We start from the raw sequence: 26,263 nt of genomic DNA on the forward strand, positions 1-26,263 counted from the left end.
ATGCACGGAAGTGCACGTTCCGCACCATGACAGCGACGTTGCGACTTGCGCCTTTACTTTTCATTCTTGTCGCAGATCAGTGATTGAGTCAAACTGCAGGCACCTCATCGCGGCTGTGCCACGTCTTGCAGATCACTGTAAGTGCCTCGGTGACTCGCAGATAGTATAACCTCTTGCAACAATGATCGCATTTGCGTTAGCACTTGATCTTCTGAACGTACTCGTTGCTGGTACCGAGATGTTTATTCGGTTGACTAACATACACTAACATTTTGCTCTTTAGTATGTGAACTTTTCTGAAATGACATCCCGAAGAAAATGACACTCGTTTCGGTATTTTCAGAAAGTTGGCTAGAACGATAACACTTGGTGCCATTGAGGCTAGCTGTGCGCCTTTGAAAGGGAAGTTTTATGTACAACCTCTGCCGGTAGCAATATGGCAAATGGTTGTTCCGCACTCCGATCTTTGTCGATACGACAAAACATTTCCGAGGGTTCGCATCGAAGCTAAACCAGCACCCGGGGTCCTGCATCTATTCCAAGCGCGGGTCAGAACCTGTGGCGTTGCCGAGGGACGTGCATCTACTAGTAGTGTTCAAAAATGATACGAGGCACAACATTTAGGACCTAGTCTTGGCTCTTTTTGGGGGCTTCGACATGGTGTTGAATCCGATCACCGGTCTACCTGATTCGGACTGGGCATTTTTTGCCAGTCACGCTGATTGCAACGAAACAGAACGAAACGCGTCGTCCCAAGACGTGCCGTGACCAGAAATGCCAGCGAGCGCCCTGTACTCTCTTGTATTTCATCACTCTCACGATTTCTCCGCAGGTAAATCCAGCTGCTAGGCTGGAGGGTCTTCTAAATTTTGCTCCGTTCTGGAAGATACAGTTCCACGTCTTCTTTGGGCTTGCCTGTCAGAGGACGTCTAAAATATAACAGGTGTGATCAAATCTCCAATATATTTGACTGAGTGTATTTTGATATCTCCGTTTTTTTTTTTCAATTATGGCACCCTGAGATCTGGTATCGTACCTTCGGGTCGCAAGCAGCCCCAAATCATGGCTAGTTCATCACTTACTTAGGACCTACGAGAGGTACCGAAAGCTTTTAATGAGGCAGAGTCTTGTGCGCTCATGATCGGTTTTGTGCCCCAATCTCTGACTTCTTGAATATGTTCTTCCAGTCCCAACATCGACGTGACTGGTATGCATCCAGTTGTTCCCTGTGTTCAAAATTTTACTTATGAATCCCTCAGCGCCGCCAAACAAGAGGAACGACGGAAGACATTGGATGGGTTGCCCTCGTCGTTCTTCGAGCCATGCACAGAGCCCGAGAATAAGGTGCTTGACTTGTCCCTAAGCGAACTAGTCCAACGCCATAACGCGGGTTCACTGTCAACGGCGAGCATTTTGAATGCTTATGGAAAGAAAGTGGTCTCCGCGCAGAAGGCCACTAATTGCCTAACCGGGATCATGATTCAAGAAGCTCTGGTCCCGAAAGTTCCAGCTCCTTCAACTGGTTCAGACGGCACAGACATTCCCGAACAACCCGCGAAACTCCTCTCCGGTGTCCCTGTCAGCATCAAAGACTGTATCGATATCGAAGGCTACGACACTACTATTGGTTATTCTTCTAAAGTTAATCATCCCGCTTCGTCGTCTGCAGCGATAGTCCGACTTCTTCATGATGCAGGGGCAATCACTCACGTGAAGACTACCGTACCTCCCGGTCTCCTCGGACTGGAGACATCATCAGACCTTTTTGGGCGAACGAGTAATCCGTATAACAAGAAGTTCTCCAGCGGCGCTTCGACAGGTGGTGGGGGCGCACTTCTTGCATGCAGGGGGAGTGTCATCGAAATCGGCACAGATCTTGGCGGCAGCGTAAGGTTGCCCGCCCATTATTGCGGACTCTATGCTATGAGGTCTTCGATAGGACGGTTTCCATGTCAGGGCACGCATTCCCCTGTACCTGGATTAGAATCAGTGGCTACTACATCCGCTCCGATGTCTCGAAGACTGGAAGACCTCGAAGAATTTTGGAAGCGTGTTGTGGAGATGCGGCCATGGGAGTATGACCATACGGTTCGCTAAGCTCTCATTTACAACATCCACCAGACCTGATGATTGCTGCAGTGTGTTCCATTACCTTGGCGACCCGTAAATCTTCAAGAGACGAAGCTGAAGTTTGGAGTCGTTTGGGAAGATGGTCAGCCCCCTTTACGCTGCTTTTACATTCGTTCCTCATATGCCTAGGCATTGTTTCTCCCTCTCCTGCTTGTCGTCGTGCTTTGGAATGGGCCTGTGATGCATTGGAGAAGCAAGGCCATGAAGTAGTTGATTTGTGCGCTCGAACCGCTCTAATCTTGAATTTTGCTGACCCATAACATCACGTAGTGTACCCCCTAGCATCCCAGAAGGTCTGAACGCCGGACTTCAGTTATGTTTTGGAGATGGGGGTGAGTATCCTTCTATCGAGCTGTAAGCCATATATACTGAACTCTTTTTAGGGGCTGCTTTCTTTGGTGCTGTGCGTAAGGACGAGAAACTTGACCCCGTGATGGTTGCTATCAAGTCTTTGTTGGGGATGCCCCTTTGGCTCAAGAAGTTCATGGCAATGGTAACGCGTAAATCTACTGGTGATGAGGTCTGGGCATCTATGCTCGAGACGATTCACCTCAAATCGCCGGCCGAAGAACGTGTGCTTGTCGTCTCCCGAGACGAGTACAGAGAAAAGTGGCACCAAGCATGGGAAGATGAAAAGTTCGACTTTTTGCTGACGGTTCCACATTCATTGCCCGCTATCCCTGCTGGAACCGCAGAGAAGGTGACCCTAGTATCTGCTGCCTACACGATGATTTTTAATATCGTAAGCTTCATTTTCAATATCGTATTCTCATCGCGGGCTCAATGGCGAACAGTTGGACTTTGCTGCTGGTGTTCTCCCAGTATCTTTTGTTGACCGCCAATCGGACGGGCTACCGAAAGATTTTATGAAGAGTTCCGACTACAAGAAGATGGGGTTGATTTCTAAGGGTGCATACTCTGTTTATGATGCCGATAAAATGCACGGACTGCCCCTTGGCGTGCAAGTTGTCGGAAGGCGTTTTGAGGAAGAGAAAGTCTTGCAGGGGATGAAGATCGTTGAAGATGCTCTCGAGGCATGCGGTCGTAAGTTCATTCCTCGGGAATTTTAGGGTGACTTTGAACCCCGTTAAATTGGAACTTGACTTATGTGATAAACTGTGCACTATTTTTGTTTATTGTTAACTGTCCATACTTCATGTCCCCGTAGTCGTCGTACTGCCATGACCTTGTAATGATTATCCCGACTCCACAAGGTGGGGAGCCTCGGTTCTGTATGCACGAAACATCTAGGCAAATGTGTGCCTGCCTTTTTTACCGTGAGAAAGAGAAGATAAAACTCAGTCGGGGACTGGCGGCTCGAGCTCGCCGCCGCTACGACGTAATAGAGTAGCCTATGCCAACGCAATGAGGCCTTGAACATGTAACACAGCCTGAGCGCTTGAGCCCGTGGGCGACTTCTCTTCCATACATAAGCAGTCAAACGGATCTCATCTATCCTTTTCCTCCTTGGAAGGGTATCCGAGTCATCGGGGCATGTTCGCCCTCTCAACTTCAACATCCCTTCCACCTTTTATCGACAATGCCATGTCTCAATATTTGCCAAAGGTTAGCGAGACCAGATGCTGTGAGTCTACCAAAGTCTATCATTCCCTAAAGGGTCTCCAGTCCGATTGTTTCGGTACCTCTACAAATCCATCACTATCCTGTAATTTTCTCTTCGTCAATGATTTCGCTAACCAAGATTTTGTACTTCGTGGCACCGTTAGACTGGTCCTTATTATCGTCCGAATTGGATTTCGTCTATCTGGATCCCGTTCTTACCTGTCATCTTGAAACCCAGGCTGACTTGCTCATTGGCAAGTCCCTCCTATTCTTTGTTCACCCCGAAGAGCAGGCTACTGCGCGAGCAGATCTAGCAGAAGCTCTTGAACAAAGGACGATGCATGGTAGTGTTACCAGGTAAGCGATTCCAAGTGCAAACATATTTATCTTGACCTCATCTTTTCCAGGGTCAGGTATTGTCGTCTCGCTCGCATCCGTCGCATCCTCGGTCACAAAGGGCCTACTCAACCGTGGCCTGATGGTGACAAGGTTTCCGTGGATGCCTACTACATGGTCGTCGACATCGTAATTAACTGGGCTGCAGAGGGCCTCGTGTTATGCTTTATCCACGCAGTCGTCGATCTTGAACCTGGTGACAATGATGAACATCACAGAACTCCATGGACAAATTGGTGTGGCACGCCATGCATGCACCCAGAACAGATAACGCTATTGCAACAGCGGCTTCTATATTACTTTCCTCAATCAACCGTCACAACCAGGGTATTCCAGATCCTGTTCAACAACCAGCAGGACTGTCGTCTTCTGTTGAGCTGGCCATCGGACAGCAGCCAAGAATATCCTGGTATGCCAGGAGCGAAAGACTTTGCAAGACGAGCGGTGTGCATTCAGACGTCCACTCCGGATGTTAGTGCGAAGACGAGTTGCACGAGACGTTGGAGAATCCAAGATACAATGCCTGGAATAGGCGAAGTAGAAAGCGTGTTCATCCTGCATGGTAAGCGCCTCCATGATGAAATCCATGTACTTCTATTAAGCAAGCGGATATAGGTTCAATAACGTTTGCATGCCACGCCATTCAACAGCCTGCTTCGCAAAGCTTGTCTGTCTCTTATTCTCAGTCTCAGCCATTCACGAGGTCGACAGACGCCTACATGCCTGCACACAGGCAACATCACCCCTATGACCTGTCGGCAAGCCCGTACACACTCCCGCCTGTGTCTACCTCAATGCCACAACCTTACGGGCACTACACGCAGTCTTTGACGTCCCAATACTCCCACTCGCCCTGGGGGAGTGACTCGGAGCCTTCTTCCTCGCGTTCTCAGTTTGACAGGTGGCCTGCTCAAAGCCCTGCACATTCGATGGCATCCCTCCCGCCGTCTCCAATTTATGGCGAGAACAGAGCATCTTTAAGCAACTACCGAGCCACACCTAGTCCTGAGGACTACAGTGCCAATGCTGCCTTCGGGGCCAGTGTACCGCCGGCGCCGCCCTGTGGTACCGACATTGTACCTCCTCCAAGGCACCGAGTGAGCCCCGGATTACATAAGGACACCCTGCCGCATAGCACCAACAATCGCCCTCTGGGCGTTCTCAAATGCAGTAGTTGCAAGGCAACGTCTAGTCCTGAATGGAGGAAGGGCCCCAGTGGCAGGAAGGAGCTCTGTAACGCGTAGGTGATACCACAAAATGCGACGGGACTACTTACTAATATTTACTTGTTTTCTGTTTCATTGACCAGATGTGGCTTGCGCTACGCCCGTTCTCGTGCCAAGAAGGAAGGGTACGTGGTGTCGACACAGCGTCGGAAGAAAGACAAGACCGGTGTTATGACGGCTAATGAGGAGTCTGCGGTGCCGTCTACTCCTCCGATACCTATTACTGGCATGGCTTCGAGGATTCGTCGTGGTGCTGTTAAAAGGAGCACATTTACTTCCTCATCATCTGTTGGCTCTGGATCTGGTAGTGAATCATATTCTCAACCAAACTATGTAGCAGCAGAAGATAATCGACCTTCACCATCACCTCCGTTGCCTAGTCTCAATTTTGTTCGCTACCACCCTTATCCGCCCTCCTCTGGACAACCACAAGTTGATGATCGTACATTCCCTTATCACACGTCCAGCCCTTTTCAACCCTCATCTCCGCTATCAGCACCAGTCAACCCGCGCTCTGTCGTCCCCGCCACCAGGCACTCTCGCTCCTCAGGCAGTCTGAGCTCTGCCATGGGCTACTCCTACTCTTCAGACAGCCTCAGCTCTACATTCTCAATGGGACACTCTTACTTCCCCTCGTCCTCGCAGTCACCCCCACCGTCTGCCAGCAGGCCTATCGCTACCAAGAAATTGTTTACAATGGATGATGACGGCTTTCAGCCTACCCCGAGTCCCAAAGACTTGGGTCTTCTATTGCGCTCACCGTATCAAACACATCAATTCTCGCATTCTCCACAGACACCGGATGAGCTCCCGCGGAGCGGGCAGTCATCTAACTTCCGTGCTCGACCCTCCTCACAGGACATGCGGCACGGATACTGTCAGGCTCAGCATGTTCATCAGTATGACGACGACGTTGACAATTCAGATTTACCGCCAGGGCAAGTCGCATCAGGAAGCTCTCTACCTAACGATATCGGTGCCATGTCTATATCTCAGCGAAGAACCAGGCTTGGAACTCGTACACCGAGCAGTCCCTGTGCACAATCATCACCCAATACCAAAAATAAAGCAGCCACACGTCCTCAAAGAGATGATCGGAATGTGTTCGGAACGGAACACAGGAATGGGACAGAAACCGATGCTACCGTCGAGTCCAATACTACTTCCGGGAATCACATTCCATCTCCAGAGCTGACCCGAGCACCATCACATTCGCTGCGAGATCTTACTAATAAGCTCCAGGGAAGATCACGCTATCCGATAACTTCTGGAGGCTTTGGAGACATCTGGAAGTGTGATTTAGTGAAGCCCGATGGGACTGTACAAGTACGCCCACCTTGTCGCATTTCCTACGGTATCATTCTGATAATGACTTAGGTAGCAGTAAAGACTATTCGTGCTTTCGAATCTGATGACGAGGTATTGATACGGAAGAATAGTAAGGTGATGTGCTCTCCAAAGGTGTCATGCATGTCTGTTTATCTGATGTTGAATCGACCTCAGAGAGTGCGTCGCGAACTCAAAGTTTGGGGCCGTCTCAAGCATGATAGCATTCTTCCACTCTGGGGAGTGGCAAATGACTTTGGACCTTACCCCGCAATGATTTGCCCATGGGCTGATAACGGAGCGCTCACGGGCTATCTTGGGAGGCAAGAAAGCTCGTTGTCATCTTACGATAAGTTCTCCCTTGTAAGCCCTGTGCATCTAGCATCTCTAAATACTTACTGACCTCCCGGGGTTCGCCAGCTGAATGACATTGCTCTTGGATTGCGATACCGTAAGTTCGTCGTTCACTGCACCCATTTCACAAAAGCTCACGTTGGTTCAGTCCACAACAAATCAGTTGTTCATGGGGACCTAACAGGGGTGTGTAAGACCATACAGAGAATGTTCTCATTACTCACGTGCCAACTCTCCAGTCAAATGTCTTGATTTATGCCAACGGTCGGGCATGCCTTGCCGACTTTGGTCTTTCTACTATAATCCTGGAGTTCGTCGGTACCTCATATTTTACGAACTCTACTCGAGGGCACGTCCGATGGGTAGCTGCAGAATTATGTGAAGTATCAGAGGATGATGAACTCTCGCTCAGCACCGAGTGTGACATATACTCATTTGGCAGTATCACGCTTCAGGTTGGTGACTCGATTTTGAATAATATATGTTTGTTCACTTCGCACATGCTCTAGGTATTGACTTGCAAAGTACCCTACTACAATGTGAAGAAGGACATTGCGGTACTGGGACAAGTCATCAAAGGGATCAAACCAGAACCTCCTAAGGAATCGCAAATAGCACCTGGGCACTGGGAGTTCATACAGCGATGCTGGTTGCCTCGTGCAAGTCGTCCGTCAATTGCAGATATTGTAGTGTTTATAACATGTGAACGACAAGCTGTATAATCGCATTCAACCACAGTATGGGGAAGATTTAGGTATCTTTATTGCAGATCACATGATACATGATAATGCCATAGATAGGTAGACTATGTGAAAATATGGTCACACCTGAGGCAGGATATGGGGGGCTTCTTGGACTTGAACCACCACATTCAAGTAGGGTGGCACCGATATCAGGAGCCGCCTGGCGCTACCGTCTACCCAAAGACCTAGCGTTTTTCAATAAATGGTTCACTAGAGTGTAAATTCCAAGCATGTCAACATAGAGAGCCCCCACCTCCCCCATCGCCATTGCTGGTCAACGACAATGACAAGGTCGCGCCACCGCCTCCGCCTCACCAAGAGCCTTAATCGGATATGGAGCTAAAAACATGTAAGTCACGGAACAGAAGGATACTCTCCCCTGCCTCACAAGAATCCGTAAGATACTTACGACAAAACCTCACATGTCCCCTGAACGCAAGTCGTCCGTCGAGTGACACGGTACCCTCAAACACCTCTCATCCAGAGACGAAACCCCAAACCACATGTGCCACACATCGACGCCACTCGCTCATACAAAAGTCCTTTGTGACAACTATAGTACATCAACATCATCTCAGGTGCTGCGTGTCTACTTACAACAAAGGGAGCCATAACACGCTGTTTACGGACCAACAAAGGAGCCTTTCAGCCCCTACCTATAAAAACCCGACCCATATCACTCTCCACTCTCAAACCAAATCGTACCCCAAACTCCCTTACTCGCTCTCAGTACCCACCCCAGACTCTCGAGATGTCCTCAGACGACGTCCCTATGCCTCCAGCTAATCAGAAGGCCATCGCCCCCGAAAACATGGCCCCTACCCATCATATGAACACTGATTCATGTGTCAATAAGCGTACTCGCCCTACCTCCCCAACTCCAAATCCCTCATCCCGGACAGAAACGCCCAACACGCAAAATCAGCTCAGTGTGGCCAACGCACAAAATACAAATGCTACCCCAAACAAACGCCCAAATATAGAGCGCCCCAACCAGCCGCAGGCTACCACCAATCAATGGCATTTCCTTCAAACGAGCGAGGCTCCATCCACCCAAGAGGTGTCGAGTAAGTTCACTCATACCATACGTCTTCTGCCACTAAACAAATCCTACAAGTCAATGGAGTCAGAACCCTCGATAGCGGCTTCAAGATTACAGCTACCCCTGCCGGAGGGTTCCCTGTCCCTCAGCTTGGCCAGTCAACTTGGCACAATGTGTCGCAGATCCTGAAGGAGAAGTGGCCCCAGAAGGAGGGTGCCAAGGCATGGGTCAGGACGTACAGGGCTAAACATGAGAGCAACGCACAAAGTACAGTAGCCAAACTCAAGGATGCGATAACCAAAATCATTGGTGAATCCGATGCCGAGGATCTTGTAGTGAGCACCCCCACAGCAGCGGTCGAGCTCATTGAACGGCTGCCACCTCCTTGGCACTTCCTCATCTCCGGCATCCCCCCCGAAGCTATTGAAAGGCTTCTCCGCCTCCAAGTGTGCTCGTCACCTGAAGTATCTTGCTTCTTTGTACCATTTGAACAGCCCCTCCCCACCTATGCGTTCACATTGGAAAATTTCTCCTTCCCTGACTCTGAATCCACCAATAAGGTGATCGCGGAAATTGTCAAAGACACCATTCGCTCCAACCCTGACGTGCTACACTTCATCCACAAAAACATACCCTCCCCAGATGCAGAAGCCGCACTACACACTATTGAATCTGTCAGGGTCACCAGCCTCACCCTCGCCCACTTCAAATCAGTTAAAGAGACGGTCTGGAACATCTATTTTGACTCCCCCCCTGCACTCACCCTCAAATAATACTTTGATTGGACCAACATCCTCCGTAGCTTCTTCTACATCTCAGAAGACTATGGATATGGTACAGCACGCCATGACGCACAATTTGTCTGTGTTGGATGTAAGTCGTTTGATCACCCGACAGGGCTCTGTCCCTTCCCCCGAATTCTTGGGTGGTTCGGCCCTTCAACTACAGAAGATAACACTAATGCCACCCTTGACAACCGAAACACGTCAAGCCATGGCTGAGGAGCCTCCAATGGCAACACCAATGGTGGAGGCAGAGGTCAATCCAGAGGCTATATGAGAGGAACCCCACGTGGATCAGGAAAGAGGGGCAGAGGATTCAGAGCCCCCTAGATGGGGGCAACAACTTATGATACCGCACCCATAGAAGCCCTGAACATACCTGTACAATGTATTGCTACGACCGATGATATGATAACTCTGTTGTGTACTCTCCTAATGTAAGGATAAGGAGAACCTGTTCAACATCTGCTCAGGCATGCAACAACTAGTAGAGAAAGTCTATGGGAGCCCAAATTTACTGCTTGAACAGGAAAACTCCGGACTTATTCTTTTCAACAGTGACCTTTTTAGGTCAGGGATGTGCCATGCAGAGATGCTGAAGTCATGGATGAGTCACTTTTATCGCCTTATCGAAATAGCTGTCTCCCCTACGACATAGTCCTCCCTTCGTCTGGCTGGGATAAGTCAGCGCGGCCCATTGCTGTGGTTAAGGCATGGTGCTGTATTTTAACTGCTACTTCTACAACACAAACAAACTCATCTAACATGGTCAATACACTCGGTCATGGTTACAGCTCCCGCAGATCCGGAGAGGACTGTGCCTTGCCCGTCAGACAAACCCTCGAAGATGGATCAGCAGGTTATGGTGATGGGCACCAAGTTACTAACCTTCTCTCCCCTCTAGCTTCCAACACCTCCGATGCTAATGAACACATAGCCACTCCTAACAGAGAATCCACCATAATGGACACCCAACAACCCACTACTGCGGCTCAAAATAATACCATACCTGTCCCAGCAACAAGTGATAGTGGCCCCACACTAAGCCAAGCGCAAAACCCACGCACCACTTGCAAACCTAAGAAAAAGACACGAGCGAATGTCAAAATTGCAACCTTGAATATGCAAGGAAGATGGCACAAAGGTTCTGACAAATGGACCCATATCAACCAAATTATGAAAGAACAAAGAATCGGAGTACTAACATTGCAAGAAACACATCTGACGAAAGATGATGAAACATCCCTTAACACCACACCCGGTCTGAGTCTCCACATTATATCTTCTATTGACCCAGCCCACACAAATGCGAAAGGAGTTGCCATTGTCATAAATAAGAAACTTATGGATGTCTCCAACATTAAATATCATGAGCTCGTACCTGGATGAGCACTGTTTGCGATCATTCCTTGGCTGAAAGATACTACACTTAAGATCCTGATGGTATATGCACCAAACGACTCACAAAACAACCAGTACTTCTGGGAGAATGTCCTTTTGAAGCTGAGAGGCCTACCTAAACCTGATATCATGCTTGGTGACTTCAACCTGGTTGAAGATGCACTAGACAGACTCCCCCCCAAAGCAGACCCACCAGCCCCCACATCATCACTACTTGATCTGAAATCCCAACTCAAACTACGGGATGGTTGGCGCCACGAAAACCCTAACACGCTCCTGTACACCTTTGCACAGTCTGCTCGCCAAGGTGGACACCAGTCCCGCATCGATAGGATCTATATGAAAGAAGAGCTACTGCCATTTAGTAAAGATTGGGATATCTCACCCCCAGGCCTGCATATGGACCATCAATTAGTCTCCACAAGAATTTCAAACAAAAAGATGCCATACGTCGGAGAAGGGAGATGGTCCCTCCCCTTCTATGTCCTTAAAGATAAAAAACTCGGCAATGACATTGTCAATCTAGGAAAATCCCTACATCAGGAAATTAAGAAATCAGAGGTCCAACGCACGGACTCGAACAATCCCCAGTTATCATTCACTGCTTTTAAAAACAAAGCTATAGATCTCTGCCGCAATACAGCCAGGAAAGTAATCCCTAAAAAAAAGAATAAGCTAAAGTCCCAGCTTAAAGCCACAATGACGGACTCAACACTATCAGACGAAGAAAGACAATTGGTTGGCCTACACATCCAAGGAAAGCTAAATCAACTGGAACTGCTTCAACACGAGACCTCAAGAGACCACTTAGCTGCAAAAATAAGACTCGAAAGTGAGTCATCAGCGAGCAAGTTCTGGGCCAAATCTGGGAAAGAACAGAAATCCCGCGACACAATTATTGAGCTCAGGAAACCTGAGTCCCAGAGAGACTCACTGATCTACGAACAGCGATCAGATAAGATGGCTGAACTAGCAAGAAATTACTATGATAACCTACAAAAAGAGGGCATGGCACAAGGAAACGAGCATGACGAGGCACTTGAGGAAGTCCTAGACACAATAAACATCAAACTCTCGCCACAAAATAAAAAAGAATTAGAGAATCCTCTCACAAAGGACAATATTGAAGAAGTATTGAGTCTCCTCCCAAATGGCAAGGCCCCTGGGATAGATGGAGTACCGTATGAGTTCTGGAAATGGCTCAATGAAAAAGTCAAGGCTATCCCAAAGAACAACAGAGAAGAGTCACCTTTTGACTTTGCCGAATGTCTCACGGCAGTATACAATGATATTGAATCTTACGGAGTAACAAAAGACTCCTGCTTCGCAGAAGGACTGCTGCATCCACTATACAAGAAGAATGATAGATGGGAGATTGCAAACTATAGGCCAATCACTCTCCTGAACAGTGATTATAAAGCACTCACCAAAGCACTAGCCCTCAAACTTGCGAGGACTGTACCACCAATCATCCACGAAAACCAAGCTGGCTTCATACCGGGTAGAAGCATCACAGATCAAATTCGCCTGACCCAAATGATCATGGAGTATGCTGAGGTCAAAAAGGAAAACAGCATAATCATAGCGCTGGATCAAGAGAAAGCCTACGACAAAATAGCACATGACTATCTGTGGAAAGTTCTAGAAAAATTCGACATACCGGAGAACTTCATCAAAACGGTACAATCTCTCTACAGAGATGCCGAAACTTCTATAATGATAAATGGTGAAATCAGCGCCAAATACAAAGTGACAAGGGGTGTAAGACAAGGAGACCCCCTATCGTGCCTCCTGTTTGATCTTGCAATTGAGCCACTAGCCGAAATGTTAAGAAAATCAAACTTTGCAGGCTTCAAAACCAAGGAAATGGCTTACCGCATTGTGGTGACAATGTTTGCTGATGACACGACCGTCTACCTATCAGAGAAAGATGAATTCAAAGCACTAAGCAGCATCCTAACAGGCTGGTGCAGAGCGTCCGGAGCAAAATTCAACATCTCGAAAACAGAGGTGATCCCAATTAGTTCTAGAGAATATCGAAACAAAGTAATAGAGACCCGGAAAATTAATGACACACAAGAAGCTCTTCCATCCAACATCGACATTGCCAAAGACGGCAAAGCTACGAGAATTCTCGGTGCATGGATCGGTAATGGAATCAACGAGCAGGCAATATGGTCTCCAGTCCTAGAAAAAATTGAAAGCACACTCCAGAGATGGGAAAGATGGCGCCCCACCATAGAAGGGAGGAAAATTATCCTCCAGCGAACCATCGGAAGCATGACACAACATTTGACCACCGCACAGGGAATGCCGAAAGACACCAAGGAACTCCTGAGAACAAGAACTCGTAAATTCATCTGGGATAGCGGGGGAGTAACTCAATTAGCATAGACACGCTGTGTGCACCAATAACGGAAGGAGGGAAGAACATACTTCACCTAAAAAGCCGAAACGAAGTGATCGAGCTTAAATGGCTAAAAGGCCTTCTTGCCCCACCACAGGAATGCCCACAATGGGCCTTCTTTGCCCACACCCTGATCTCTGAAGCAGCACTTGCATCCCCAGTAGTCAAACCTCGAGCTAGGATCAGCTCCTTCCTACAAACATGGTCCCCCTCATTGAAGAAACTCTCACCACATTTGAATCGCATAATCAAGACAGCCAAGATATATAACATTAGATGGGAGGCAATATCCATCAACAATGACATTGCGAGGCGACTCCCAGTATGGTTCCATATCGGAGCTTCGAACAACCTGAATAAGCTGAACAATCACTCGTATGCAACTTGTCTGAGAGAAAAACATGCTGTCACCTCAGTCGGGCAACTAGAAAACATTACAGCTAGACAATCTCCACTCCATAGACAAAACAAGGCATGCACCTGCAAACACTGCGACCATGATAGAACATCCTTCAACTGCAAAAAACCTTTCAAATGCGCGAAATTGGCCAATGAAATACTCAAATGCATCCTTCCAAAATGGCACCCAAAAACATGTACCAACGGATACTCTCTCATCATCTCACCAGAACAAATTCCACCAGAAAATAATCCTGAAGAAAAGACTGAGTTTTTCGACCCCACCTTCCCTTCACCTGAATCTCTCAAAGATGGGTTCCGCGCCTTCGTAACATCCAAGCAGCCTTGCACCTCATCAGCTATCCAATCACCAATAACACCAGGAGATATTCCTCACCTGACCACGATCACTATCACCAGCTCACACCGAATCAACAGAGACAGAAACTATGTCTCAGGTGGTGGAGCATTCTTCGGACAGGATGATGCCCGCAACCTGTCTGTCAACCTGCCAGAATGACTAGCCGCTCCTGGTGCAGGAGAGATTGCAGCCATGCTCAAAGCAGTACAGTCCACCCCCACGAACACTCCTCTCCACATGATAATTAAATCTCCTCGTTTAAGGAAAGATTTGACAAAAAACTTACGAAGACTAGAAGACCTAAACTGGTCGGCACACGAACACAAGGTCCTGATGAAAGCACTGGTAGCAAGCTTGAGATTGTGCAGTGCTCTAACAACCATAACCGGTTGGGACAGCAACACACCTAAACTCCTCACAGAAGGAGCATCTAATCTAGCCCTTTCGGGCATGAACAAAGATCAATGCGACGACATTGTAACCACTGTGAATGACCCACTTGACCTAACTGGCATGGCACTTAGCGCTGGATCACAGAAATTGTTCTATATGAACATTAGAAACACCACAACTACCCCAAAACAACGAAGACGTACCAGAATGAACCTAGCAATGACCCAATACACCATATTCAACATCAATGGAGAGACCCCAACCAGCGCGCAAGTCTGGAAGTCCATATGAGACAGTGACATTCCAAGAAACATACGAGGCTTCCTTTGGAAGAGCCTACATGGCACGTATAAAATTGGGGAATTCTGGGATAAGATCCCAAACTGGGAGCACAGAGGAAATTGCGGACTATGTGGTGCTCTGGAATTGATGGAACATATCCTAATTGAGTGTGAATCTCCCGCGTCACGCACGATCTGGAGAGCGGCAAAGGATCTATGGCACAAACGTGAGTCTAACTGGCCAGACATCAGATTTGGGACAATATTAGGCTGCAACCTAGCCACCTTCCGAAATGCGAAAGGAAAAAAGAAATTGGGCTCAATAAGACTATTCAAGATACTAGTACTAGAATCTGCTCACCTTATATGGAAGCTCCGCTGCGAAAGAACCATCAAGTTCGGCGGAGACAAAGATAAGTACCACTCCAAGACAGAGATCCTAAACAGATGGATCCATGCCATGAACATGAGGTTGAAATTTGACTGGCTGCTCACCAACTCCATGAGATACGGGAAAAAAGCTCTTAAAATAGAGATGGTCCTACAGACCTGGAGCAGCGTACTACAGAATGAAGACAATCTTCCGGACAATTGGATCCGGAAATCAGAGGTTTTAGTGGGTATGGCGCCTCGCCATCCTCCAGGACGGAACAGGTAACTCCGATAAGTGCTGAGTCCCACACTGCAAACTTGCGTACATAAAGTATTTCCTCTGGGTGACTATCTATACATTATCCACACGGGTGAAACTCCCGTACCCCAAATGTGTCTTCTAGGATTGACCTTGTCAGTTGCTAGTCGACAATATCGTTCCACCAAAAAAAAAAAAAACACCTGAGGCAGGATGGAATCTGTCTCCAGGACAGATTGGTATCATATCTGCAGAAACATTTTGCATTAGTAATAGAATCTGTACTGCTGTAGTATTGGGTATCAAATTTTACATATGTTTGTGATATGACATTTAGGCAAATTGAGGGGACAATATCCTAAATCTGATGGCATCTCATATCTAAACTTTGAAATAAAATCTGTTTTGCTCTAAGATACATGTCATATATAGAATTTAAGTATGAATATGGTGGCTGATCAATTTTAATTACAAATTTTCAATATGAACCCTATACATATCTGGTATAGAGATTTCTTATGGGCCAGTCATTGAACAAATTCAGAATAATCCAAACCAGATCTGCACATACAAAACATTGTTGTCATAATTTCAATATGAGCATGGATCTGGTGCAAAAACAAAGGCTTCCTTTCAAATTCTAAATATTATTGTCTATATATTCTTTATTTGGAGATAAATCTGATAGGGAATCAATTTTGACGACAAAATTTACATTTGTGCATTATTTGTTTAGGTTCAACATTGAACAATAGATGTAAAATACTTTACAAATATGTTCCACATATTACCCTCCAGCAAATCCAGCAATGTCTCTGGTGTCATGTGAAGGGGTCGACAGTGAGTATTTCTATTCTCCTTGCCACCTACCAGTATATTGACTCGGATAACATCTCAGGAGTCTTGTGTTTCGCGAGAAGATGTACTTGTGTGGTAACAAGCTTTGAGTTATGTTGCCGTGATTCTGTACTAATTAAGTTTTTCAATTTTGCTCGTCCCCCCTTGTCTTTTTCTTCATTTCTCCTTTCTCCTCTTGATGTCTTTGTGTGCTACTTGAGCGTCCTGCCTGCAGATGATGGCCTCAATGAGCCTCCATCACATCCCCAAGGAATGCCCGTACATCCATGCAATCCTACTTTCTATGTTCGAATAATCACTGTTTATTCCTCATGCAACTCCTCCGAGATTGTCCACTCCATCTCTTGAAAATTTCGGTTGCATAGCCGCTGTAACACTCGCCTATTATTCCCACATATCCCAGTTAGTAAAGTGGTACCACGGTTATCACAGAACCACTTAATTAAGCCTGAAGGCATTCCTATGCAGCACCGGCGGTGCACACTGGCAGGTTCTATAGAGTTGTACTTAGCTTTTCTACCTTATGTATGTAGTATATAGCACTGGCGGTTTATTTAATAACATGGCTCAATTTGGCAACTTCGTCACCTCACATAAGCAGCGCAGTGCCACCACCTTTGCGCTCATCATCTGCAACAGCGAGCTTGAGTAGATCATCAAAATAACATATTTTTAATAGCAATTTTTTGATAACAAACATACTTCTCATGGACAGAGGTAATGTGCACATAAAATAGTTGATATATTGGCCGAAAACCATTCTACTACATGATGTTCTCTCAGTCTGAATCAATGATGGCCTTGCTTTTTTTTGTGCGCTGTCCACCTTTTGCTTTCCACTGCTGTACTTTGTTGGTCTCACATGAGTCAGAGTCCAGCTGTTGTGCCTTTTCAGTGAGCTTGTGGGCACACTTTGGGCATTGTCCCTCGGATGGTGTCATGTCGTCAACAGGGTGCTTGCGATTGTGATTCATCGTCAAGACCAGAGCATCTTCATTAGCTGGAGGAGGTGAGGCTGTAGCACGAGGTTGAGGCTGACTGGAAAGCACACGAAGTGCAGGATCCACCAAGTCATCTGTTACTGAGGAGATGCGAGTAGATTCAATGGGAAGGGGATTGTTGTCATCCTCAAAAGGAGATGGCCCAGAATCATTCTCATTCTCAAGAAAAGGAGGCCCAGAATCATTCTCATCCTCGAGCGGAGAAGGTGAAGAAGGTGTAGCAGTTGTGGGGGGTGATAATGAAGGAAGAGTGTCAGGTGGCATGGGAGGCTCGAGCTCAGGAGTGAGCTTTTCCCCATTCTTGATACAGTTCATCCACTCTTCCACTTCTTCACATGTGATCGACACGAACTTACAAGTGCCTTCTGCAATAGCGCTGGTGACTTTCTCGAGGCTTTCAATCCCCCCCTTTAAGTCTGATGGGTTGGCCCATTGGGGGTGATTCCATCCCACCAGTTTGATGTGGTAATCATGCACAAGATCATTGTACCAGGTAAACTCAATGGTCGCTGAGGAATCATCTGTCACTTCACCTGCAATAAATGAGCACATGGTAAGAACGAGTCAATAACAGCCACTTACAGAGCAAAGCACATAGACCAATGTGGATGGCAGTTTTTGCTTTTGCCACGCGTTGTAGAGACTCGTGCCTCTCATTGTGCAATATCGCAGTTTTCACTAGGGAGTACATGGCACGAACTTGTAGCATCACTCTGTATGCTATCCACAGCTATTCCTACATGAGGCACAGCTTTCCCGCGCAATGTGCAACTCGCACGCGTGCCTTTCCAGCGCTTCACGATGTATATGCGCGCGCACTTTCCCGTGCTTGAGCACCCTATAGCGCCAGCCATCCAGAAGCATCCATCCACTGTCCACCAAGCTCTCTAGTGCATATATTTCCATTCCCCTTATTTGCATATCGTTCCACCTTTATTTTTATCATGGACCCTTACTTACATATATCTTTACATACCTTGCTCGGTAGTGCTTCGGCTCCGCATGACAGCGCTTAGGCACCATATATAAGTACCAGCAGTACATACTATTAAAGGAGAACAGCAGAGGACTGAACCAGAACAATACCCATTTACTACCCAGCAGAGCATAGTTGAAATCTATTCCTTGGCACCTCGCATATAACATCTCTCAGCTTGCATCTCTCACCTCTTGTCTAGTGTCTAATCATCACTTAAGCAAACTCACTCTTACTCTCTCTGGTTTCCACATACATGCGCGTGCATTCCTGCGCTTCGCGCATTCTCGCGCCTCGCGCGCACCTGCGCTTTCCCGCACTTCGCATTTGCCAACCAGTAGCGCCTTCAGCACCTACTACTAGATCCTTGCTGCACTCGCTTCCCCTTTAGGGTCGAATGCACTTGTCGTCTCAAGTATAGCAGACTAGGCAACGCGCGACCTTACAACATTTATAGATACAGTCAGGAGCATTGTTTGTGCCTTGCTGTATCGTTGAACCTTCAGCGTTCACGATGGTTAGAAGCAGTGTCTAGTAAATAAAAATGAGCATCATTGAAGGTTCAGAATATCAAAACATATACTCACTGATGACGAAGCCATTGGCCAGCACTGTGCTCTCGAAGTCAGTTGCCATCTTGGCAATGTCTTTGCGCAAATATAAACGGATGAATTGTTCTGTTGCAGGACTGGTGAAAAAGGCCTTTGGGGCCATAGCAAAATCCGAAACACCATGAACCATGACAACAAAAGCCTTGGCGCCGACACATTTATTAAGAGCCTCGAGCTAGAGATGCACTTGTTCAGTTTACTGCAAATTCAAAGGTATATTTCTCACCTCTTCTCTCACAAATTGAAAACTATGGGCACACTCTGCGGCACGTGTACGAGCAGTGATATTGAGTGGACGATCTTGAGCACCTTTCTTGACTTTGTCAAACTCAATTATGAATTCCTCCTTCTGCCGGTCAGTGAGCTCATGGTAGTTGCTAGCTTTCTTGACAAGCTCACTGATGTTCAACTTCTTGTTAGTACCTTTGTTTAGAATAGTATTAAATTAGCAATGAATGATGTATACGCTGAAGAACACTTACTGGAATTGGCCTCGATGCCTTTAAAGTGCATATACGCATGCCACGCACTTGTCTTGTGGCATTTGCGGTGGTGGACAATGGAACCAAGTGAGAATCGCTCCAAATATCAGCGATGAGGTTGTTTGAATTTCACCGCCAAATCTGTGGCCTTGGCATTGATGTAGTTAAGGACAAGCTGGATCTCATGGTCCTCATCGAGGCGTTTAGCACACCGCCGTTCTGTGAGTTGTTGTTGAACTTCTTCCAACACCTTGACATATGGTCCCTGAGTTCAGGGAACCAGCCAATGAGAATTGTGTGAGCGAAATCCAAACATTATGGTGGTGTAAATGGCATGGACTGAGTAAAAGAGTATTTGCTAGTGTAATATTGTCAAATTGAGCATACATATGGGACAAAAACTTTTGAAAAAAAATTATGAAAGCGTGACATCGTGCAACATAGCATTGACAATAGCTTCGGCATGCTCCTTGGGAATATCAGCAAGCTCCTGCAATTTTGTAACTCATTTCTTAGCAAGGTACTGTTTCTGAATTGAAGCACAGATAGAATGAAGTGCATTGGGATACCCTAGCTCTTCCAGAACAGTCTCGGTCTTCTTCCCAAATGGGACAAGTGTTGATACACGAGAGGTTTGTGGTTCAGATATGGAGTAGGTGACGAGTGAGGGAGGAGGCACAAATGATACAGCCCTCTTCACTGAACGAGTTGATGTAGGGGTTACAGGGGGATATCATTGTGGAGAGTTGAAAACATCGTCGTCGTCACTGTCTGAAGTCTCATAGAATGTGACTGGGGCATGCAGGGACTTGGCAGGTTTGTTGACATGTAACACAAGTTTTTGGGTCTCCTGCAGGTAAGTTAGATTGGCACTCTACTTGGATATAATAGTTAATTTACCTTATGCATCATATTTGCGCTCACAGTTCCTGCACTACTTGGTTTGGCATAAAACGAACGAGAAGGACGTGAAATGGAAGGAGGTAAACTGGAAGGATGTGAGCTGGAAGGATGCAAGCTGGAAGGATGCAAGCTGGAAGGACGCAAGCTGGAAGGACACGAGCTGGAAGGATGTGAGCTGGAAGGATGCGAACTAGATGGCACACTAGCACTGCCCCCACTGTTGTTGTAATCAGTGCTGGCATGCCTGATTTGTATCTGAGTCGGCTCCCATATAACATTGCCATCATATGAAGGTGCATAAGATAAGAAATGGGAGGATGAGTTGAGGAGAATTTCTAAAGAACCAGCTGGATGTCCATGAAAGACAAAGTGCGCAGAGTTTGGAGATACTGGTGAGGGAACTAGAGGCAGTATGGTTTCAATCTTTTCCTTGCCCTTGGAAGGAGTCGCTTTGCCTTTCAAAGGTGTTTGTTGAGTGTTTGATTTACCCCACTTGCGACTGCGAGTCACAGCAAAGGCATGTGCCAATGGAGTCGCATAGTCAGCGATGAAGGTCTGTGTAATCTGTGCGAGTACTGGGTGGAGCTCTTGATGCTTGGCAAGGACCCTAGGGTTGATGTACACCTCAGCTTTGAGGGATTCTGGTACAACATCTGCGTTCGGTGATGTTGCACCTGGATGGTGCAATACGATAGTTGAGCCACCCGTTAACCTGTCGAGAATAGTGCACTAGTAACCATATAGTTAGTAGATTGAATGATACAAAGACAAGAAAACGCACTGTTACAGTCTACCGTAACATCTACAGGAGTCCCCGCTCTGCCAGACTCCCAATGCGGCGGCACACTGCCAGAACTTAAAATGACAGTGGTCTGGACCGCTGTGACACCACCCCTGGCCTAGAAGGCCTTGTACCTGATCCCCAGAGGCTGTACTCCTCATGAACACCTAGACCAGTGCATGTTGCCTCATGCCCCCTCATGTAGATCCGGAGTGCCTCAAGGCGCCTCATGCTTGATTAGAGGTTAAGCCTCATGTATCTTATCTGATCCTCATGGTCGACCTCATGTACTGTTATCTCTGACTCACCATGACTCGCATAGATCCCCAGATACGAACTGAGCTTGAACCCTTATGTACAGACATATATAAGTAGACAGATTATTGTATTAGTTCTTTACTTTAATCTACTAGGTTGTATCCCAGAACCAGGTTCACCTTGAACCAGCTTGTCTAATCAACTCGCTTCTTTGAACCTCTGATTGCACTTCTAAGTCACTCCCCATGCCTTAGCCATATTCTCGCTAGCCCTTCATCTCGACGAGGTCCGAGGACCTTACCGACATCGATGGAGAGACCTGTTGACCTTCGATCAACTTGTAAGACACCCTCAACATCCCACCAGACACATTTGCACTTGTGTCAAGAAGAACTATACTAGTTCACGTAACATGCACAAGATCAAAGATACAGTTTAAGATGTTGTCGGTGTGAGTGATACGAGAACCCCAATTATTCAATCTGTTGTCCTGAGTAGCTTTCTGGACTTTGGAAAACCCAGTCCTATAATGCAAGTCAGTAAAAGTGTGAAAGCCATCGTTGGTCTCCAGGTGCCCGCCGTCATTGTGGGATCCATGTGCTTGCAAAGATAAGAGGGCAGATGTCCAACGAGGTTCTGATCCAGTGATCCTGGTAAGCTCTTGAGGGCAAGCAATTAGAGTGTTGAGTTCTTTCATGCCATCCACAGTGGGAGGTCTGTAAAACAGAGAGGATTTCCAATCTGTGGGATGTGCCATGGTGAAGTGGATAATGGCGGGAGCAAGGTTGTTACAAAGTTGGCAAAGTCATACATGAGCTGAAACACGCACAATTGTATTATGTACAATTGAGTCCATGCAACTTCACCTGAGTTATCGATTATCATGCGTGCACTCGACAGCATCACAAAAGTATGTTGATGCACGCCATTGTGATGCTGTTGAGCGCATACTTAATCTATAACTGAGTTGCATGGACTTGATTGTAACTAGTGTATGATGTACCAGTAATACCTTACCGGTCATACTTCAATTTAGATATTCAGTCTGCATTACCGGTACATCATACACTAGTTACAATTAAGTCCATGCAACTCAGTTATAGATTAAGTATGCACTCAACAGCATCACAACGGTGTGCATCAACATACTTCAATTTGGTTATTCAGTTGGCAATACCAAGTACATTGTACGCTAGTCGTCATTCAAGCTCATTTACACCAGATACTCATAGTAAACCTGCATTGGATGAGATACAAGAGATACATTCACGCTACCAACAATTACACTAATTCTAAGTCCACGCGATGGTGATCAAGTCCCTCGAAGTAAGTATACACATCTTCCAACTGCCTGAATGCTTCCTCATCTGCATCACCTTCACCTATGTCATCCTGATCTTGCGGTAATTGATGTGGAGGAGGCGGTGACACTACCTCAGTCCGACCTTTGCGAGTACTGGGTCCCATTGGCCCATTATACCCTGGTAGCTCCATAATCTGCTCGATGCGCCACAGGTGATGGGTATTTACTGACCGCAGATGCATCCAGCGTCGCTGCAGTTCAACTGCAAGGGGTGAATTATCAGACTGCAGCCATGCAATTGCTTGTGGGTAATCAATCCCATCATCCCAGTGTGTGTTTACAACTCAGAGTGGTGCTATAGGCTCCAAACTGATATCTTTATGTTGTAGGTCATGCACTGCCTATCTGCTATACTTGTGGGACAAGTGCGTTCGACCCTAAAGGGGAAGCTAGTGCAGCAAAGGTCTAGAAATGGATGCAGAAGGTGCCGCTTGTTGGCCAATGCGAAGCGCGGGAAAGTGTCGGGTGCGCGCGCGTAGCACGGGAATGTAGTGGCGGCCGAAGGCACGGGAAAGATGTGGCTGTGAAGCAGCTGATGCATGAGGGGTTTGGATGATAACAGAGACGAAGGACAATAGAAATAGATGTAGAGCGAGGCAATAATGGATATGATGCAAGCGGTAAATGGATACTGATTGTCAATGGCTACCAACTGTAGGCTAATGGGAGTTTACTACTGGAATGTCCAGAAAAACAAGCTACTGAATGGTATGTACTGCTAGTGCTTAAGTATAGCGCTAAGCGCTGTCACGTGGAACCGAGCCGATGTGCTACCGAGTTAGTTATGTAAAGCTATATGTAAATAAAGGTGGTGCGATGCGAAAATGGTCTGATATGTTAATATAATCATGAAATAATGTACCATTGGGTTGGCTTTGGACTATGGATGGGTGTGGAACATTGGCCGATGAAGCACGAGAAAAGTGGCGGCTAAGCGCGGCTGTGCATGCGGGGGGGAACATTGCAGTCATTGCGGGAAAGTAGCGGCCGCTATGCGTGACTCGCAGGAAAGCTGCGCTTCATGTAGGAAAGTAATAGGGTGCTGAGGGATACCACAAAATAGCCTCTACAAGGCTGCAAGGACTCCAAGTCCTACACTGTATTTTCGTGAGCAATTGTCCAACTTCGACATTGAGCCTGTGTATTTCTTTGTTAGCGCAGTGCTGCTCAATGAATTGGGTGGAAGCATGACGGTAAGATGGGTTTGCCCAGTGCTTGGACTGCATCTTGCCATCGGTTTCACGTAGTAAGTCAAACTTGGCAAGAAATGAGTACTCGACTATTTGTTCCCATTGCAACGCAGGGCGAGGAGGGTTAAGCTGAGCCACATATTTATTGTAGTGATTGAGCGCATTTTGAATCACATTGGCACAAGTTTTCAGTGCATTGGAGATCTGGGTGTGAAGTTTATAACCTGTGAGGACGAGTGTTAAAGACTACATTTCAAAAGGCATTCGAGTTCTACCTAGACCACCCATTTGTAACTTTGTCAACTCCAACAGTCACATGATGACGAGACATTTAATGTCATCCACTGCCTTGTGGAAAAGATGATGAGTAATGAGCGACTGTGCTTTGATGTGCTCAGGGTGGTTTACGTCCCATCTTGAGGATAGTGCAATCTGATGTTTGTAATCAATGACTACCTCCAGCTTCTGATCATGTTTGACCGTGGCATGGGTGTGACAGTGTCAAATATTCCCAACATCCACAAAAGAATAATTCGGTCCTAAGTTGAGCTTCGCAAACTCCGCTTGTGCTGATTCATATGCAAGCCTAATATAGTGTAATGTTGGTACCAGCATAGCCAAAAGACAAATACTAACTGTGCCTCATCATAATCATTCAATGCCTTGACGTAATCAACTTCGATGGTAGATTCATCCTTCTTGCGTGTGAGCCATTGTAAAAAAAGACGCTCGTCATCCAGATCAGCTTAAATTAATGTCAGTGGTAGGGTTTGACACAGTGAAGTTCATGAGAAAAATGCCCGTGGTTGATATTGATGTCAGTGCTTGGACGTAATTGTTATAGATGAAGTCGGCTATGTGAATTGTTAACCTAGAGTTGAAGAAACGAACAGGGACTTACATAGCGCAGCATACCTGTCCATGTCAGCGAAAGAGAAGTGTTCATCCAAGGCTTGATGGCGGTGGAAGTTAGTGGTGTTTCGAATCTCGCAAGCAAGTGCATTTGACTCAGAGAAAACACGTTCACATGTCTCAAAGTCTTCTTTTCCAGCACCAACTTTGTGCTTTGAATGATGCTCGAGTTGGCAAAGATGATTGTGCACATGCCCGTGAAAAGTGGGCACAATGCCCTGCAGGTTGAGTCTCTTCATGTCATCTGCAAGCAAGCTGCAAAGGAGGATCTTCTTGAAGGCACATTTGATGTCATAACCGAAAAGGATGTTGCTGCCAAAAACATCCATCAGCTTCTTCACACTAGCAATTGGGTATTTCATCCTGACAACAAGTAAGTGTTATATATAGAAAGAGCACGAATTGAAATATGTACAGTTTACCACTTCGGACCATGTCACATATCATAAGCAAAAATATGTGCCGACAGATGGTGACAAAAATGCTGGACTGCTTGAAGATAGCAAACATTTTTTTCCAAGACTCAGGAGCTGCATTGCGCCAATGGTCCATGCAGACACTGTATGGCTCTGCAGAGTCATTTGAGTCAGGCTCGCCAATCCACAGATCATCAGGGTCACTGGAAGCAGGCCGTTGCTGCCCTTGATGAGCATGAGCTGATCAAACTTTGTCTTTGAATTGGTTGACATAGGACTCGGTCAGCCAGATTGATGACATCCCTGAGTGAGGGTCTGGACGTTCCTCACCACTGCGTATTGCGGGATCAATGAGTTTAGCAGAGTTGTTGCCATCACATGCACAGAGAAAAGAAAACTTAAGAGGCAGCTCATCTATGAGGCTGTATTGGCATGCTGGGCATGAGTTAAGAATGTGCCAATTGTCCATGTCATGACCCAGGAATTTATCCAGGTGGGAGTTTATACGGCGATTGAGTTCAAGATAAATGTCATATGCCACACAAAGCTGTTCGGCTAGGTGGCGGTGAAAATGAACCTAATTGTATGTAAGTACAAGTACTAGAAGCGAATGACATGAGATGTACTTACATGATGAAGGGCACACAGCATTTTCGCTTGAGCTTGGATACTGAATCGTGGGCAGACTCGGTGACTTTGCTGGTATACATCAAGAGTGCGGATAGTTATAGCAGTTGTTGGGTGAATAGGCGAGCTACCTATGCAGCCATAGTGGAGTAGGGACACATTTAAAAATGGTGAAACACTTCTGAAAGTGCGCACATGGTGCTCTACAAGCAGGTTAAGGTTAAGAATGCAAACACTGTACTATAGAAAGCAACATACCGAATATATCTACAACCTTGATTGAAAAGTTTTCTGATGCATTGTCCGAGAGAGGAGGGTGTTCATAATCTGCCTTATACCTCAAAAGAGCATCTGTTAGGTCGTTGTATTGAGAAGCCCAGTCTGCAACTTGGCATGCAATGCGTTCAGAGTGATCACGGGTATCTACCCTTCTGTTGATGGTTTCTGAGT

General features: G+C 46.6%; 9 protein-coding genes across 9 annotated transcripts; 5 read left to right on the forward strand and 4 right to left on the reverse strand.

The window, feature by feature from the left end:
• The first annotated feature begins 1,150 nt into the window (after positions 1-1,150).
• F5147DRAFT_618215 (amidase signature domain-containing protein) lies at positions 1,151-3,373 on the forward strand. The gene is made up of 7 exons (XM_041432569.1): positions 1,151-1,207; positions 1,260-2,088; positions 2,140-2,212; positions 2,260-2,347; positions 2,401-2,462; positions 2,514-2,872; positions 2,925-3,373. Exons 1-7 carry the CDS (start codon positions 1,176-1,178, stop codon positions 3,198-3,200), a joined length of 1,719 nt encoding a protein of 572 aa, XP_041288409.1. The 5' UTR covers positions 1,151-1,175; the 3' UTR covers positions 3,201-3,373.
• A 251-nt stretch (positions 3,374-3,624) lies between these two features.
• F5147DRAFT_715762 (uncharacterized protein) lies at positions 3,625-7,797 on the forward strand (the record flags this gene model as incomplete). The annotated part of the gene is made up of 10 exons (XM_041438563.1): positions 3,625-3,715; positions 3,858-4,050; positions 4,101-4,651; positions 4,705-5,329; positions 5,399-6,641; positions 6,693-6,758; positions 6,819-7,004; positions 7,062-7,092; positions 7,200-7,450; positions 7,505-7,797. 10 exons carry the CDS (start codon positions 3,625-3,627, stop codon positions 7,715-7,717), a joined length of 3,450 nt encoding a protein of 1,149 aa, XP_041288410.1. The 3' UTR covers positions 7,718-7,797.
• A 453-nt stretch (positions 7,798-8,250) lies between these two features.
• Positions 8,251-9,972, forward strand: F5147DRAFT_816933 (uncharacterized protein). The gene is made up of 2 exons (XM_041443585.1): positions 8,251-8,805; positions 8,856-9,972. The coding sequence occupies exons 1-2, from the start codon at positions 8,490-8,492 to the stop codon at positions 9,551-9,553; spliced, it is 1,014 nt and encodes a 337-aa protein (XP_041288411.1). The 5' UTR covers positions 8,251-8,489; the 3' UTR covers positions 9,554-9,972.
• A 3,465-nt stretch (positions 9,973-13,437) lies between these two features.
• Positions 13,438-14,289, forward strand: F5147DRAFT_583770 (uncharacterized protein; the record flags this gene model as incomplete). The annotated part of the gene is made up of 1 exon (XM_041431746.1): positions 13,438-14,289. A coding segment is annotated over one exon (852 nt), but the record flags the coding sequence as incomplete, so codon positions are not given.
• Positions 14,290-14,580: 291 nt separating this feature from the next.
• On the forward strand, positions 14,581-15,462 carry F5147DRAFT_747521 (uncharacterized protein; the record flags this gene model as incomplete). The annotated part of the gene is made up of 2 exons (XM_041439959.1): positions 14,581-14,804; positions 14,832-15,462. The coding sequence occupies 2 exons, from the start codon at positions 14,581-14,583 to the stop codon at positions 15,460-15,462; spliced, it is 855 nt and encodes a 284-aa protein (XP_041288413.1).
• Positions 15,463-17,072: 1,610 nt separating this feature from the next.
• Positions 17,073-17,985, reverse strand: F5147DRAFT_778156 (uncharacterized protein; the record flags this gene model as incomplete). Its single annotated transcript, XM_041442087.1, has 2 exons — positions 17,073-17,827; positions 17,877-17,985. 2 exons carry the CDS (start codon positions 17,983-17,985, stop codon positions 17,073-17,075), a joined length of 864 nt encoding a protein of 287 aa, XP_041288414.1.
• Positions 17,986-20,602: 2,617 nt separating this feature from the next.
• Positions 20,603-22,050, reverse strand: F5147DRAFT_557731 (uncharacterized protein; the record flags this gene model as incomplete). The annotated part of the gene is made up of 2 exons (XM_041430536.1): positions 20,603-20,995; positions 21,724-22,050. Coding segments are annotated over 2 exons (720 nt in total), but the record flags the coding sequence as incomplete, so codon positions are not given.
• A 2,674-nt stretch (positions 22,051-24,724) lies between these two features.
• On the reverse strand, positions 24,725-25,322 carry F5147DRAFT_583783 (uncharacterized protein; the record flags this gene model as incomplete). The annotated part of the gene is made up of 2 exons (XM_041431747.1): positions 24,725-25,133; positions 25,186-25,322. The coding sequence occupies 2 exons, from the start codon at positions 25,320-25,322 to the stop codon at positions 24,725-24,727; spliced, it is 546 nt and encodes a 181-aa protein (XP_041288416.1).
• A 108-nt stretch (positions 25,323-25,430) lies between these two features.
• Positions 25,431-25,939, reverse strand: F5147DRAFT_583820 (uncharacterized protein; the record flags this gene model as incomplete). Its single annotated transcript, XM_041431750.1, has 2 exons — positions 25,431-25,733; positions 25,817-25,939. Coding segments are annotated over 2 exons (426 nt in total), but the record flags the coding sequence as incomplete, so codon positions are not given.
• Between the last annotated feature and the right edge of the window lie 324 nt (positions 25,940-26,263).

This window comes from Suillus discolor (genome assembly GCF_016758755.1).
Source record: "Suillus discolor strain FC423 chromosome Unknown F5147scaffold_67, whole genome shotgun sequence".
Taxonomy (NCBI): Eukaryota; Fungi; Basidiomycota; class Agaricomycetes; order Boletales; family Suillaceae; genus Suillus; species Suillus discolor.